The sequence below is a fragment of the Amphiura filiformis genome, chromosome 17 (genome assembly GCF_039555335.1).
Source record: "Amphiura filiformis chromosome 17, Afil_fr2py, whole genome shotgun sequence".
In the NCBI taxonomy this organism is placed as follows: domain Eukaryota; kingdom Metazoa; phylum Echinodermata; class Ophiuroidea; order Amphilepidida; family Amphiuridae; genus Amphiura; species Amphiura filiformis.
In genome coordinates this window covers 20055705-20073385 of record NC_092644.1, presented here as the reverse complement: position 1 = coordinate 20073385, position 17681 = coordinate 20055705, and the positions used below count along the sequence as shown (strand labels likewise).

General features: G+C 38.2%; 1 protein-coding gene across 3 annotated transcripts in view; it reads left to right on the top strand.

Moving 5' to 3' along the window:
* LOC140137434 (retinoic acid receptor RXR-alpha-B-like) overlaps nucleotides 1-17681 on the top strand; it is a 172252-nt gene that overhangs the window by 71980 nt on the left and 82591 nt on the right. For all 3 annotated transcript variants that reach the window (XM_072159086.1, XM_072159087.1, XM_072159088.1), the window contains one exon: nucleotides 254-658. In XM_072159086.1, the coding sequence (XP_072015187.1) occupies nucleotides 254-658 (405 nt within the window). The remainder of the gene's footprint in view (nucleotides 1-253; nucleotides 659-17681) is intronic.

The window sequence follows — 17681 nt, the reverse complement described above, 5'->3', positions numbered from 1 at the left end:
CTGGGTTTAGTTTTTGTAAATCATGTGTTGTTCTGTATTGATTAGCTTTTGTAGTGTACTAGTGACACACTATAGTTTTGATGATTGATGAAGTCTGTATTATTAAGTGGTGTGTTACAATTTAATCTGTTACTGTTTAGTGTATGTGTGTCATAGTTAACTCCACGTTTGGTTAGTTTGCATGCAGAGTTTGCATTGTGACGATCATTTTGCTAATTTCGATATTTTTTGCAATTGTTTTCTCGTTTTACAGATTCATTGAACTCATTATCATCAATAGGCTCACAGTCATCAATGCAGTCACCAACGAGCACCATGGGGTCACCGACCCTCTCATCACACACCCACGGGATGCACTCCCCACCCCTGGGGTCACCACCAATGGCTCACACAGGGGGTGGGGGTATGCACCATCACTCGCCCATGCAGTCGCCCATGAGTACGATGGGGCCAAACATGCAAGAAGACATAAAACCAGTGATAACGATTCCGCCGCCAGGGATTCCACACTCTGCGATGAGTATGACCATGTCACCCCTGCAGATCCCCGGTACGAATTCGATGAGCGGACCGCCAATGTCACCGTCACCCCTTGGTGGAATGCCAGGATCATCACTAAATAAAGGAATATGCGCAGTGTGTGGAGACAGAGCTTCAGGTAAGTAAGACTAGGCATTTTTATGCTTAAATTGTGTGAAACAAAATGGTATGAATGCACCTCTCTTTGATTCAGGACTTGAGGGCAACAGTGCGAAGTTCAGGACAGTTCGGCCAAAAGCAGTGTAATGAATAGTCATATTATTTTTGGTAAGAAAGGGTTTTAAAGGCTGCATTGACATCATTTAGGGCTGCATGAAAGTGTGGCCCACAGGCTGCCACATGGGCCACCCCTGCTTTAAAAATCAATTATTCGAAGTTCTGTTTTAATTATTAATTAATGTTATGCAACTGCTGTACTTCACTTTTGTGGAGGATTAAACAGGTTGAGTCACTCGTCTCACATTGACATGAACGTGACATATTCATTGAGATTTAAGTACTGAATGTCCCATCTCATATTTACGTCAATATGCAACGCAGGGGATCTATTGAGCCGATGAGAGCTAGAGTAGCACAACAGTGGAGAGTTTTATGGTGATCAGTGTGATCTTGAGAAAGATCCTTACCCTAACCCTAATCAACATGAAAGAACAGGGTCTTAGGCAGGATTTGAAGGTTTGGGTGTGTAAATTTAAAAAAATGGGTGTGTAAATTTAAGATTTGTGTACAAAGTATAGGCCATGTGGGCAAAAACTGGGTGTGTATTTACAAATTTGGGTGTGTAAAACACTCCCTACACGACTGGCTGCCTAAGTCCTTGTGGAAGAAACCATGAACCAATTGAACCCCAATCGAACCACAATATCTAGTCAGTGATATTCATATCTAGATCAGAGTAGAAAGTAATTCCCACATTTGCACACTCCACTGTGGTGCACATGGTTGGCATTCTGCATTGCTCTATTATTATCCAAAAGTTGCTGGTTCAAAAATTTCACTTTGACAACCTGCATCACGTTTTTATAGCGTGTGAATGATTGCTCATTCGCTCATATTCTTTTTAGTTTTTGATAAAACGAGGGGAGAAAAAAGCAAGGCAAATAAAATTGAACATCAGTATGATAATAACGCAAATACTGTATCAAATCTTGCAATCTTATACCTTTTGCCGATGCAACCTGCCATCGTAACCGTACACGATTCAACACGAATTAGAGGATAAAACTGCGCAAAGATGATCATGTCAGCCCATCCAATGCAAGCATTAGAGAGGGACACGACGTGCAAAATAAGCCGTCTTGAAAAACATTTTGTTAGCAAACACCCTTTGCAATCTTCACGGCCCATTTTTCCCTTCTTTATATAAGAACATAGAATTTTGCCAGAGGGTTAAAGACGAAGAGAGTGAGTGAGACGGGGAAAGAAAAAAGATCTGATATATAAATATATGCGGTATATATAGCAGCATCAGCAGCACATGCCCACGTCAAAAGCTTGAAAACGGCATGCCGGCTTGTGTATTCGGTACGTGTGTATTTGAATAATGTTTGAATTGAGCTCAAATTGTTGTGCATAGTAAATGACGTTGAGAGAGGGTTTTAAGTATTTCTTTGCGTTCCCTGATTTTGTATTCTCCGCGTGCAGTGTCTAGTAGTGTAGTGTATATCCACGGTGCATGTGTTCTGAATACAGTGTGTGGTGAAGAAGAGGGTATTTGATAATTGAATTGATATCGGATGAGATTTTAATATATATTCTTCCTTCCCACTCCCCCTTGATCTGTCAGCGAGAATGTGCATTGGGCGGTGTGTATTTCTGGTAAGATTTCAGGATTGATATTTGCATTTCGGGTAGGCTGCATTTGTGTTGGCGGGAAAAAGTGCTGGATAAAGTTTAGCATCATTGCATAATTATTAACCCTTTACATGACATAAATACTAAAAGGGTAGAGTCAATGTTTAGGGTATGTGCAGTATGAAGGAAGAGTTAGGACAAAAGATAATGTAGTTGGCGATATTTTTCATTTAGTGATCAAATGATATGCCCAAATTCTTCATGAAAATTGTAATTATAGTTTGATCAGCTCGTAAATTGGCAGGAATTGTTAGGTATTTAGCACTACGCTGAAAAGTAGAATCACGGTAAGAGTACTATAATTGACCTGTCTGGTCTATATTTTACGTGTTAAAGAAAGTACCCAAATTATAGGACTTGAATTAATAATTTGTGATGCTTCTGGCAAGATATCACAAGATGATTCTCAAAATAAAATAAAAATTGATATTGATCCGCAATGTTCTAAAGCCCGCTGATTAAAGAGCTGATCAAACTATTATAGGTCTTGCTTTCTGAGGTAAAAGCAAAGAAAAATCTTGCACTATGATGTCAGACAGAGGAGGCTTAAAGGCATTCCTACAATGCACTATGATTGGGAAATTTGACCAATATAACCTAATTTTACAGGCAAAGTCCCCATTGCCACACACACAAAATGGTCATTTTAAAACTGCAGCCAACAAGCTAATAGTTGAGACTTAGGACTGATATTTGATTTTCTTACAGGAAACATTCATATTGTCCCACTGCATTAATTTTATTCCTAAGTCTCGATGTTTTCAATGTTAAATAATAGGATGAAAACATCAGATATTTGCACACAATCCCAATGCAAAGTATGGTCAACTTGCCACATGTGTACAAAAACCAGACATACCAAGGTCAGAAACCCCATTGGGTTATGGGAATGTCTTTAAACATCCTCTGGATGTCAGACATGCTCATTTGCAGGGACAGAATTCTTTAACTCCTATATATCGCATTATCAGTACATACATAGAATGACCTTTGATTGTGTGGGGTACAAAAATGATAGTCTGCAACTTGATGTCAAATTTTGTATGATTGTGCAATGGGGCGTATTGTGAACTGTGCCACTGAGTGAGTCTGTTTTGGTTCCTATTGGTGTCATTGTCCTCATTTAGACCATGAAATAATTTGTCCATAAATTTGAAGCTAATTTAGATTTTCATCAATATTGGGAAAAATAAATGACTCTGTCTTACTGATTTTGTTATGGATATTTTCCCCAAAGTGATCATTTTTATTAGCTCTGTGAATTCTTGTGATTTTCTGAACAACAATTCAAAATGTTCAAAGAACCTTGTAGTTAAGTTTGTTTATTTTTATATCATATTATTTTGTACCTCTCCTGGAGAAAGACACTGTCTGGTACGCAAGAACAATGCACTATATTAATAGCAATAACAACAGCATATTTACGCAAATTTATTTGATTCGCGATTTCACGTGCAGAGCAGGGTGATACTGACAGTGCTATTTTTACTCCTACAGTGGCAATAAAAGTAAATTTATCGTAAAGAATCGGAGCTAGTTACTGGGCCAGTTGTAAACTACTGGGCCATTGGTGCAGTTGATTAAAATTATTCAAGCCCGTATGTGGAAGAATTTTGTATTCACCATTAATGTATGCTAATTTACATCATCTTCAAGTAGCCATTTTGATTGTTGACGTACTTAATAAAAACAACGCCAATAATGTAGGTCTGCCACTGACCTTTTGGTTGCAAAAATAATTCATGTGTGATGCGGATGATGATACAGGCTAGCGATGGAATTATGCTAGCAGCAAAAAAAAAAATCAAATCAATAACGATGAGTTAAAGTTAATTACTATTGACCATGATGTGACGTGGATGTTTTCATCATCCCCGATACAAATGGACACGATGGCCTGATTTTGTCGTATATTATTTATTGTTCTACACTGAATATGACAAAGTAGCGATCAATTATGGTCAATCACGACTGGGTCATTATAACAGTGGACAATTAGTGGTCAGATTGCGTCGGGAAGCCTTGGCTTCTTTTATATTAACATAATTTGCAGAAAAAAAATCTTGCGACATGTGTGCGAGCACAAATTGAACAGATGACACACAAAAAGTGGGTGTACACGTGTCTGCATGCATGCATTTGTTTTTATTGACAGCGTTGTTGTCAATATAAATGGCAAGTTTGGAAGGACACATATTTATTTAATGGATTTTGTTGAATTATAATTATTAAATGGGCATAGAATTTTGCAATTGTGGTATTAAATTGATCAGGCATGTGTGACTGCTCGTTAGAAGCTCACTAATTACACTGTCCCATTTTCAAAACAAATTATGGTATGCTGTAATGGCTCCCTGAGTCCCCGTGCATGTTGGTGGCCAAAATAAAGCCAAGACTCGAACCCACAAGCTAGTCAATCAGAATTACCGAACTTTCAACCTTTCTCAAGACTGTAATATTGTTCAAGGCAAGGATATAATCTCAAGACTTGACAAGGTTGCATCATTAATGAGTTTTCCAAATTAATTGTGTACAAGATTCGAACCCACAACCTAGTTAATGGCAATTTCAATGCCTGACTTACTTTCTCTTTCTCTAGTCCGTACTGATCAAAGTTTATCTCTTAATTTGGCAAGGTTGCATTTATAATATTGCAATATATGAATGTAGAATGAGTCTAGTTCCAAGTTATTGTCTGCAAGAATCGAACCCACTACCTAGTCAATCATAATTCCCTGGACTTGTCTGACTTTCTCTTTATCTAGTTTGTACTGCTAAAGGATAATAATCTCTTGACTTGCAAAGGTTGCATCATTACAATTTACATGAGTCAAGTTCCAAGACAATTGTGTACAAGACTCGAACCCACAACCTAGTCAATCATAATTCCCTTGCCTGACTTTCTCTTTATTTAGTTTGTACTGCTTTTAGATGTAATCTCTTGACTTGCAAAGGTTGCATCATTACAATTTACACGAGCCCGGTTCCAAGATAATTGAGTACAAGACTCGAACCCACAACCTTGTTGACCGTAATTCCCTTGCCTGACTTTCTGTTTCTCTAGTCCGACAAGTCTGTACTGCTCAAAGATATAAATCTCTGGATTTATGAATCTTGCATCATTGCCATAATATGGATGAACAAGTCTTCCAAGTTAATTGTATATAAGACTTGAACCCACAACCTAGTCCATCATAATTTACCTGACCTTCAACCTGTTACTCTTGTCTGTACTGCTCTAGGATGTAATATCTTGACTAGACAAGGCTGCATTGTTTGCATCATTATAATTTATATAATGAATGCATCTTCAAAGTTAATTGTCTACATGGATGTTGCATGTTGTCATTGAGACATGTAGTTAATTAGTATAATGGGATGATGATACAACAATGGAATAAAATTAGCAGTATCTTATCTCAAAATGGCGTGTTCAGATAAAGATGGATGCAATTATGACCCTGATGTTTTAAAAGCATAACCAGCTGCCGGCAGCACAGAATTTAAAAAAGTCGTATTCAACTTAAAAGAATTAATCTGATATCCAAATTACTTTATACTATAGATAACATGTGCTAGTGGAGAGTGAAGACACATGGCTTGTTGGAATTGATTCAAAAGGCAGTTCCCCCAGCCAAAATACCTCTGATGAGCACACTTATTTCTACAAGACTATGAAGTAAATTGGACATGTTTACCCCATTCCATGATACATGGATGCAGTGTAAATGTTGAACACATTTCAGCACTTTAAGGTTATACACAATTTTGCCATTTTCAGAAGCAAAATGGGATGCACGTAGCCCCCTTTAAACTTATCTATTTCTGGAAATAAATATCGGAGAGAGAAAACGCATAAACTACGCCTAAAAGCTGAAAGTGTAAGGGTCATTATTATGCTTGAATTTTCCACTTGGCTCAAAATGAAATGTACTTTTCAAACATTTCAATTTTTTTTTCAATATCCGTAGCATCAAGATTTTTGGGAACACGGCCATAATTTCTCATTGGAAGTGGCGATTTTGTTGGGAACTTCGACGCACATTACAAACAAGTCAATAAAAGAATGTGCATATTCATTCTTGATATTGGTTGTCTCGATTTTTTATATAAGCTTAAAATGTTGGCGAATTTGAAGTAAAATGGCCTCCACTTGTATGTCGTTTTGTAACCAGTAATAATAATTCCGTGCAAGATTTCATAGACAAAATTCTGACCTACATTATTTCTATAAACCCTCTTCTGCATGCAGGTGCTATTTAAATTTTCATTTCGATAGCAGAAAATTGAGATATTTGCTATTTTTCCGACTCGCTGCTGCCAAATTGTCTAGTTTCGCGATAAAAAGATACAGCGAAATCAATTTTTTTTTCGAACCATTTCACCTCGTTTGCTTGTGCTTTGAAGTACAAACTTCAAAATTGATATAGTGATTCTATATTTCAAGCTGCGTCATACTGTGGTTTTCTTACCTCTGATTGTCGCTGCTCAAGGCCAAAATTCAAATTTTTGGACAGAAGTGACACTCTCATTTCTTTTTAAAACACGCTGTTTACGCATTTACATTATTACGACGGGCTGTATTTGCCAAGTGGTGTTGCCGAGGGCAAGTGGTGTTGCCGAGGGCAAGTGGTGTTGCCGAGTTTGGATTTTAAAATATTTAGGTATTTTCTAGCTTAAAATCCAGCGCCAATGCTGCGCTTGCAACAGGTAGATATTTAGAAATCCATTTAAGGTATGGGTATGGGTATGGAAATTGGGGATCCCAAAAATTGGCATATGCCTATATATAGGCTATATGCAAAGGGATGGGGCATTTTTGGCAGGCCAAGGGGGAGGGGGCCACAAAATTTGGCAGTCCAGGGGGGTGCGGACAAGCGATTTTCGGCTGGCCGAGACGGGAGGCAAGCGATTTTTAGCGAGTCGCTTGGAAATTTTGGCTTCTAATTAGTAGGCTAATACCGGTACTGATTGCAAGCCGGGCCGGGGGGAATAAAATTAAATTTTGGCAGGTCGAAAGGAAGAATGACTTTACCTAGCACACATTAAAGGGGCATTTCGTGATCCACAGCCTCATACAACCCCATAGGCCTCGTCCTTTCTCACAAGTTAAGATTTTTATACCAGTCATCCCGCTCTGGCCACATGTTTAGGCATTTTCACGCAGATCAATTCATTAAGCAATGGAAAATATTGCCAAATTTGAATTTCGTTTTAAAAGCCTAGGCCTACTCCCCATTAAAAAACCCCACTAATTTTGGGGGATTAAAAAAGTTCTGTAAAATGAAACAAAAGCCTGCCTCAATCCTAATTATTCATTTAATAGGCCAGGCCTTCATTTCTGAAAATAGCGGGAGCTCAGTTAGTCACTCTCCTATGTGTAGGCCTACTGAGGAGCTTGACAAGGAGCTCAATTATATAATATCAATATTAAACCATAGGATTTTCAAGAAGTGAGCAGCTCAATAAATGCCATTAGTAAAATTATTGGGCCTACGATTTTTATATTTTATTTGACTGTGATCCGTTTTTCTATAGGCTATACATGCCTACACTGTATATAGGCCTACCTTTAAAATTTCTAAAATTGGCGGAATTGAACAAGCTCTAAATTTCTCATACGTCCAGCATAACCAAGGGCAACGGGGGGACGCCCTAGCTATGGCCATACCCGTAGTGGCGGAACCAGAATTTTTTTCTGTGCATGGGGCCCGGGGGGAAGTGAATTTGAGACGGGGGCACTTATTGCACTTGAAATTGCTGCAAAAAGTGGAAAATTACATAATTGTGGGGATTTTGCCTAAAAACTGGATGAGAAAGAACAAATATTGGGGAAATACTGCCCCCCTAAGGCGCCACTGCATATCCATCCAAGCTCATCCATGATGCTAGAATGACGGAAGTTCTGCGGCTGAAATTCAATTTCAATATCACGAGTTTTTATCAGGGATTTTACCAAGGGAAGGCGATAGTGTAGGATTTTGCTGATATACCAGGCAACACGAGAAAGGTGTGGCGAAATAAGGGAGTGTTCATTATAAATATTTTCCATTATCATACTTTTGACGCCGAGAGCATAATTATTTGAAGCGTACATCGTGTCAGTCACATGGTCACATTATTTTCTGTTGAAAGAGAAACGCACATGTCTCTGATTAGCTCGGGGATTAGCTACTGCGGCTGCCATGCGTGCTGGTCTGTTGTTGTCGAGTGGAAATGGGAAATTTATGAATGAACTTCCGCAACTTTGCAACATCATCACGCAGCGGCGTAGCTGGGATTTTTTCCAGGAGGGGCAAGACTGTAGGCCCTATGGGGCGGGGCCCAAATCCACCAAATTTCCCACTGGGGGCGGGGGCCCAATTTTTGCCAGGCTTATCATAATCGTTATATATGGTAGGCCTATTGAGCTGTATTGCATATCGCTTTGAATTCCCCATCTCTCTGCCCCTCCTCTCACCCTCTCCTCTCTTTTTTCCTCTTTCTCCCCCCCCTTTCCCTCTTTTTTTTTCCTTGCACTAGGGGCGGGGGGCCCAAATAGGCAATTTTGCAATTGCCCCCCGGCAGCTACGCTACTGTCATCACGGTAGACATACGCGGTAGGCCTACAAGCAGGGCTGTCAACTCTCACGCATTGGCCGTGAGTCTCACGCATTGGGTCACTTTCTCACGGTCTCACGCCAAGGTAGTATAATCTCACGCCTAGGTAATAAATCTCACGCAAAAAGCTGGAAAATGAGTAAAATCTCACGCATCGTCATGAATAATTTGTTGCTCCTACCCCCCCCCACCCCCCCCCCGCTTTTCACATTCCCGAGCGCCGTGGCTCAAATATTAATGGTTCAAAATGAACATTGAGTCGGCAAATCCTGCACGCCTAGCTCTTTATACAGACAAATATAGTAGGCCTATCAAAATGTTGTATTTTTATATTTTCTGGTGGACTCGGGAGAATATCATGTCATGTAGGTCACGGCGCTGGGTTGGGGGGGTCTCAAGGCATTTTGGTAGGCCTACCCATGCTTGATTCCGGGAGGTTTTTAGCAGGCCCGACCATTTTTTAAATTAAAAACACTTCGGGGCGGGTCTCTTCTAAACCTTTGTACCGCTGGGATCAAAGTCATCCAAACTCGGCCTAATATGACGCTTTTTTAAGGGCACTTTTGCCAAAATGCGCCCAAAAGGTGGTCCTTGCTGTGAACCCACCCATCATAGTCGTTGAAAAGGTAGGCCTACCCCAAAACTGTGGCACATCCACGAACCCGAGGAGAGACCTCCATGGTAAAAACACACCTCTAGCGGGACCAGATTTATAATTTAAAATAGGCCTACATTTTGGAAGCCAGTCATCACGACAAAAGCGGGCCATGGCAGTGTTAATGATATTAACACTTTGATTTTAGGCGTAAATAACGAGTGTAGGCCTATAAATTACAGATTTGCACACGCCCGGGGGAACCTTCTCAAGCTGGTTTGGGTAAGGATGTGAGGCTGTGACTCCGAAAAACTACGGTATGCGATTTTAAACCAAATTTGAAGAAAACAGACCCAAAATTGTATCAACTTTTGGACTGAAAGTTTTCGCAAATTTTTACTTTTCGAGAAAATTATTGAAAATACCCTTCTTGAACCTAATTTTCATGACACTGAGGGTCAATAAAATCATGGCTAAAAATACAACAGAGTCTAAACTAAATGGCTGAAAATGCACCCCAAATCTGCCGCACATCCCCACGACACATTTCACCTTATAGATTTTGAAAATTGTCGCAATAAAATAGGCCCGAACTTATCCCAAATTATCCCCGAAAAATATTTTTTGCAGGTGAGGTTGGAGTCTTATTATTTTTATTCTCAGAGAGGATATGGGTTGATATTTTTAGCAGGGTACAATTTGTCTTGTTTTTTGACGTTGAAGTTCCAGATTCTTTTTTTTATATGTTATTATTCATTTATTTATTTATACCCCGGGATTTATACCCTGTACGTGGGGAAAAGTACACACGGCAGCTACAGAGAAACCACGAAAAACTCCTGTGAAGTGCATGAAAATGCCCGAAAATGTGCCAACCAAACACCTTAACAGGAAGATAAAATAAAAAACAAAACCAAAAACCCAGGAAATTTCCCGAAATAAGTTCCAAATTCTTTGTCCCCACTAAAATATATGAACACTCCCTTATGAAGTCTGCCCTCTTCCGGCTATTCTGGTAGTAGGCGTTGACAATTACCTTCATATTTTTGAAGCATGTTGAACCCGATTTGTTCTCTATTCACATTTTTAACGTTGCAAGTAACATTTCAAGACCTCTATTTGTGACAGGTATTTATTATCTTGCTAGAGATGTGCCTAAAGTTGAAATTCAATATTTCGGATCGCAAAGATCGAGAGATATAAAGTTGTTGAATATCAGTTTAACACCATGGATCATGTATGGGCGTCTTATATGAACGATTACGATAACTAGGCAAAAATGGCTGGGATACAGGTTGTGTAAATACGACATGAATATTCATGAACTATACAGATTCCATTCTTCTCTAATAATAAAGATGTCAATCACTCTCCCAGACGACAGTTGCTTGGCGCTTGTAAACAAATCGAATAATAGTGCTTGACTCTGAGTGCTTGATAACAGCTAAAAAAATAGGCTAAAAACACATTTTCACACAATTTTTTCCGGATTTTTTTATTTCACATGATAAGTAGACATATTTTCTTACGTATAAGGTAATAATATATTTTTTCTGGAGGTAAAGCCCCTCAACACTTTGTTTAACCTTAAATGAACCAGATTGTTTAAAATGTGCTCAGGCCCGTAACCAAAAAGTCCCATTTGCGAGTGTAACGAGTGAAATTTTTTTTTTTTTTTATGCCATTTTGGTCAAAAAAGGTCCAAATTTGGGGGGAAAGTCCACTTTTCCAAAATCCACCCCCCCAAATAAATCCTGGTTACAGGCCTAAATGTTCTTATACCACCCCCCCCCCCAAAAAGGAGAAAATAAATTTCATGTAAGTCCATGCAGTATTATTTTGCAGAATGTTTTCCAGAAGTAGCCAAATTGGAAGTATGCCCAAGGTTGTCTATGCCCTCTAATTTGCATATTTAATTAATTGGCAAGAATTACACAAGGGTAATGAATGATTGTGCATACAGGGAGGGAATTAAGCAAGTCGACATTTTTAATTAAAGTACCAAATGCTATTCACTTCCCACAAACTGCAACAAGCAAACAAAACAATTGTGTCCTTTTCCTGGTGTGATTGTTGGATGACCTTTATAGTTTGAGGTCAAATAAACTACTCTATAAGGCTCCCTGTCTTGTTTAGTGAACTAGAAAAAAAATCGGCAAAATCAGATCTAACAAATACAGAACAGCAAGAAACTATAATATTTTGAAGAAATCAACAAACAATTAACGATTATCCTCACAGTACTAAGCCATTTTGCTTTCCAGCTGACTGAGGTACATGCCCTTTTTGTGGCACCAAGATGACCTCAGATGAGGACAACATCAGCATTGTCACTATTGGTGTTGACAATTTATTATATCATATCCCACCTGCATGAAAGGTCAAGGTGAAATAATTGCTTTCTATTGAGCTGGATATCAGCTAGTGAAATTCCAGTTACATAATATTAAAAATAGTGTCTGTGTTGTGATATTCTGCAAGCAATACTTACGTTTGTGTAGAATTTGTGTGTGATTTTCAATTTTTTTTTCGAAGGGCAGATTATTGTTGCTAAATTTGTGGAATGTGGAATGTTTATGGTTGTATATTTTTGCATGTCTGAACGATGAATGCAAAATGAGTCATTTGTGGAAAAGAAAATTTAATTTCCATATCAGAAACTAATAGCATTCTTGCCCAATATTAGTTCAGTATGTTTGAAAACGACATAAAATGTTGAGAAGTGGTTCCTGAAATCTGATGATTTATCACATGGTTGAAAACAATAGGCTATTATGTGACAAGATCAAGGGAAATGAGTCGGATGTCGCTAATATTGATTTTGAGATATTAACAAAGAAAGTGTTAAAATTCTTTTGTTTTATATTGTTTTCAGGGATTGAGTAATTGATGTAACTTTGCAAAGAAAATTAAAGTTGTATCAACATGGGGTTTTCAGTCTCTGAAAGCTCTAAATGTCCTCTTTAGAAACATGTGAAAAACTCATTTTCGACCAGGGTTGACATGTGACTCATTCCCCTTGATCATGTCACATATTACAAAAAGAAACTGAACAGTTGACTTGGCTCAACAATCATGACAATTGAGGTGTTGATTTTTCAAACTTTTGTGAAAAAATAACCCCGTAAAAATTCTGACTCCTGTGGCCAAGTCAGGTGAGTGGGTGATCTAGGGATTATTATTTTGTCAAGTCATTGTATTGAAGTGTCTGGAGAAAATTCCATGTCTACAGTATGTAGCATAATTAGCAAGTTCATCCGTCCTTATAGATTTCATTGAAATTTGTCCTAAATAGTGAATTTAATTGTTGCTTTGACTGTTCCAAACTATCATCAGCTTGTAATAATATAGCCAAGCCAAGAATTATTTGCTTTTTGTTACTGTGCGCATCAATAAAGTCCCAAATTTATAAAAGCGCGAGTCAGTAAATGCAATATATTCAAAGTGCAGTTAGCGTAGTGTTGCGCCCAGCTGTGTGTCCCGCCTATACAAGGGAATAGCTATATAGTGTTTGATTTCCCCAATATTCTTGTTCATTTTCACGTTTATTGAGATTTACTTGATGACCAGTCCAGACTTTCGTTTGTTCTGCTACAGAATTGCAACCAAATACTCAATATACATACAAAATTACCTGTATCACTATGGACCACAATGGCCTCATCCCAGTGGCATAGTTCAATAACCTCAATAAAACAATCATAGTGCAATATTTGACCTCAAGTTCCAGAGTATGAGTTTTTGTACCCAAATTTTCAAAGGTCATTCAATGAATGTGCAAATATATTGGGTTTAAAGAACTGTGCCTTGATAGATGAGCATGTTGTGGATCCTAGTGTATGTGAGGTCATTGCCCGTTTCTAGATTGTTTTCTGTCCAGACACAGCGAGACACCTTGTTTTGCATACATATTAGAACATGTAAGGAAAACAGAAGTGTTTTTATTTTGAGAAACGTCTTTAAATTTGAATAAATTTTGTTAGATTACAATATTGAGATGATGAGCAGTCATAATAATATGTAGGGAAACAACAAAATGATGATACCCGGTTTTGACATCACTCTAGCTTCGGAAACAAATCCCATTTCAACTCATCATGGTGAGCATAATTGATTGCAGATAATTTACCCACATACAAATAACCAGACCAGAAATTATTGTGTCTGCATTCATAAATTATGTAACTCTTTAATTCTCCATTCCTCCCACGAGACGTAAAATAAATTTCCCGTTCCACTCAATTTTTTATTCCGGGGACATGGGAATTCAGAAATTGACGTTGAGCGTGTTGGTCATTGTTTTTCATTTTCATCAAGGCCGATTGCCCACGCTCATCAGTGGACAGCGGACGGACAGTGCAGGGGATTTGCATTCTAGAAATGCAATCAAACCACACCACCAATTTATACGGTGTGGATTTGGAAAATAAATCCTATGTCTGTCTAGCGACTGACTGACTGACGATAAAAAATGTTGTAAATGTCAGCAAGCTAACGATTGTAGAGATATAGCCAGGGAGAGAGCGCATCGCTTAATATTCTCCTTGCGAGTTACAATTGACATGTCCAGAAATTTTGACATGAAAAAATTTCAGAATTTTGTGATCATATGATTATGAATGTGTAATCACGAATGATGCTTTTTAAATGTGCAGGTACATGCTCAGTATTTTAGTGATGCAGTTGTCAAGCTAATATTTGCAACTTTTTGAAGAAAAAAATCATATAATATGTTGACACATTATGAACCCTGTGCATAGCAGTAATGTCATTCATTTTAAATCGCATGTGTCTGTGTGCTATATTTTGAATGTCAGGTCAAAAATAATAATTGGAGTGATCCTTTTATATTCCTTTATTATATTGTTATCGGGTCAACACCAGTTTCCTCCTTGGATGAAGAAATCAGATCAGGGTTATTAAAAAGAAGTTATTTTGCAATGAATTTGATTGTTTTGGTTAATTTCATATTGCTAAGTTGATTTTTAGGGGAGTGATTCATGATTTGGATATGTTGTAATGAATGAATTATGAGCAGTGTAGTGAACCACAACAGCTCGATGACTGTCTGCACAGTGTGTATGATATGGGGCAGAAAGAGGGCTGTATATAATCATAGACCATTAATGCTGTCTTTCCAACTGCTTCCTCTGTGGTTTCTCTAGTGAGATTGATCAAAAGCATGTTGTTTGTTTGTTTGTTTATTTCCAAGATTATCATTAAAGGAAAGTGGCTGAAAGGTTGCCTTGATGTGTGTTTGTTCATACAAGGTTATATTTTGTAGCCTATTCAAATTGTAAGACATTTTGTGTGTTGGTGTGTATTGTGGGTGTTTGTATTGTGGGGGGGGGGGGGGTGTGTTCACTGGTGTGTATTGTGGAGGTGTGGGTGTGTGGTTGGTTGTGGTATGTATGTTTATAACATAATTTCAGCTGATCATGATGATAAATCAGATTTCTGCAAATATTCACCCTCCCTTGCCTCACTCATCACACTATGGCACATTGTCATGATCGTGCATTTCTGGATTTCATTTGTGCTAGAATGTTTCAGTTCACTAGAAAGAATGGACGTGAGAATATCCAACTATGCATTGGAAGTCAAATACAAAAGAATATGTATTCACATGGTCATGAATGCGCTTGGCAGGGTTTAATACATTCATCTCGGTGTGTACCTCTGTGGAAGTACACATGGAGTTGGTGGATGGCCATCTAACAAATGCAAGCAAGTAGATCGAGGCTTAAAATATGTATCTTGCATTGCCATCCACAATGGCGTAGTTGGCATGTATTAGCCTGCTGTGGTGGCTAAACGCCAGCTCAGGGTCAGGCAGTTATGGCGAGACAGCTAGTTTGGTTCATTTATGTGTACACATGCCTGGATGTGGACCAATGTCAAGGCTAGCGAGTTATTTGGCTGCATTTATAAAGCAAATAGGGTGCGAGTCTGTCGCTCTTCACTAGGTCGGTCGCACAAATGAGTGTGTATAAGGGCATGTCTTGTTCATGGTATTTCTGTTTTATTGTATGTTTGCAAGTACCCAGTTTTTTTTATTGTTTGTTAAACTTGGGGAAATGCGGTGTCATGTTGCAAGTGCTTTTGTGTGTGGATGAAGAAATGATGGCTTGGATGCATCCAGTGGGCCCAGTGAGAGGGAACCAGGCTTTAGTGCAAATTGTTCATTGAATGTCTTTGTGTGATCCACCAAAGAATTGAGGAAATAGGGTTGAGAATCATGAGAGCGGATGTGAAGTGTGTGCCGGGGAATATGGCAGCAAAATTACACATCATTGAATTAATGCTCCTCATAAAAAAATAGTCATGTTGGAAATCTGTAACAATGGAATGTTCGCATGGTGTAGCATATTACATTTCATTAAGTGTGATTTGAGATTCAGTTTGGTGTGACTGACTGGCTTTGATTTCATGTATAATAGTTCCGCTACTTTTTTTTTTCCTCTCCATCTTTCCTCCCAGCTACCAATTCATGTTCGACGTCTACCCAAAGTCGAGCCTTGATATAAAAAAAAAATCAGTAGGGGTTCAAAATTGTGATATTGAATTATCGGATAGCTTTTTTTTATTCCTCCTACGGTTAACAATGCGAACATAGCAAGCGTTGGAAAATCTATTGCTACCTGCTGGGGTATGATTAAGAGTTAGAAGGAAAACGTTGTGGGGCATCGGTTTCAAACTGTAACGGGATCTAGGGCGCCCTGTTAACCCAACCTGAATCTGCAAAGCCCAGGCTTTCCTTACTTGTCAGTCACTAAGCTAGGCTCACTCCGCTTATCAAACTTAAACTGGGAAATTAAAGTTTACAGGAAAATGAAATCATAAGCTGTGTTTGAGAACAACACAATTTCACAGTTTCCTCTGCATATCGATGCAGTCAGAATGTGACTAGTCGGACGAAATTCTTTTGCATCGCACGTCCAAAAATAACCTCGATCCAATTTGCTGGAAGGAGGACGGAGAAGGGAGAGGGGGCGAAGTAGGGATATATGCTTCTTATAGGCAAATTACAGTAATGGTAGAAGTGAATTAATGAAATTAGCTGGAGGCACTATCCGCTTAGATTGTTTGGTGTCTTTACTTTGGAGAGCATCTCTTATGGAAAGTCTTTGTTTGCGCTCATGGTCGGCATTATATGCGAGATTAATCCACAAGCAAAATGTTAGGGCTGGGCCCCTGTTTGGAATAATAATAAGCTGAAATTGGCCTACAGAAAAATACCACCAAAGTTGGGTAACTAATTGGAGCGGCCTGATGGGGTCATCGAGAGGTCAGTTGTTTGAGAAATTGACAGTGGATTGGAAATGGAGGAAAGAATATTATTAAATTGATTGGTATGAAAGGTGCAATGTTGCCTTGGCTGTTATGAAATATTGGTGTTATGATCACATTTTGTCACATGTATGGCTAGTTATGTTTTTCTTTCATCAACCTTGAGTTGATTTGGACGTTTTGTGAGGTACTGTTTAGGTGTACGTAACCAATTCATTTATCAATTTGTTTAGTTACATAATATTTTGTTGATTTGTTTATCAATTAATTTAAATTGATTTATTCCAAAGGGACTTCCAGATATCCGTTGAAAACCAAGAAAATGCTTTAAAAAATCATGTAAATGTGGTTGATAAATCGAGCGAATACCCGTAAACCATTTAAAATTTTCTTTTTAAATCTGATGAAAAAGTTAATGATTTATGTAGTTATTCCCATGTCTGGTAGTCTTGTAATACAAAGAGTCCTTAAAAATAACCCATTAGAATCAAACAAAACCAAAGCCAAACCAAATGTCACTCAAAACATTTTATTACCCTTTGTCAATTCACATTTTATGTACGTTTTTTTTCTTGTTTATGTACAATATAAGCCTATAATTTATAATATGAAGCAACATAAAATTTAATAGTAGGGAAATAATGAAGTAATTCAAGTGGGGTTGATTGTTCTACAAGATAATTCAAATACTTCGCCAGGAAAAGTAATTGTTTTCTTGTTTCATGTCTCTAGTAAAAAAGGGAAATACATGTTTATATCTAGAACAAAATCCCCTTCTCAAACATGCACCTGCTACATGTGA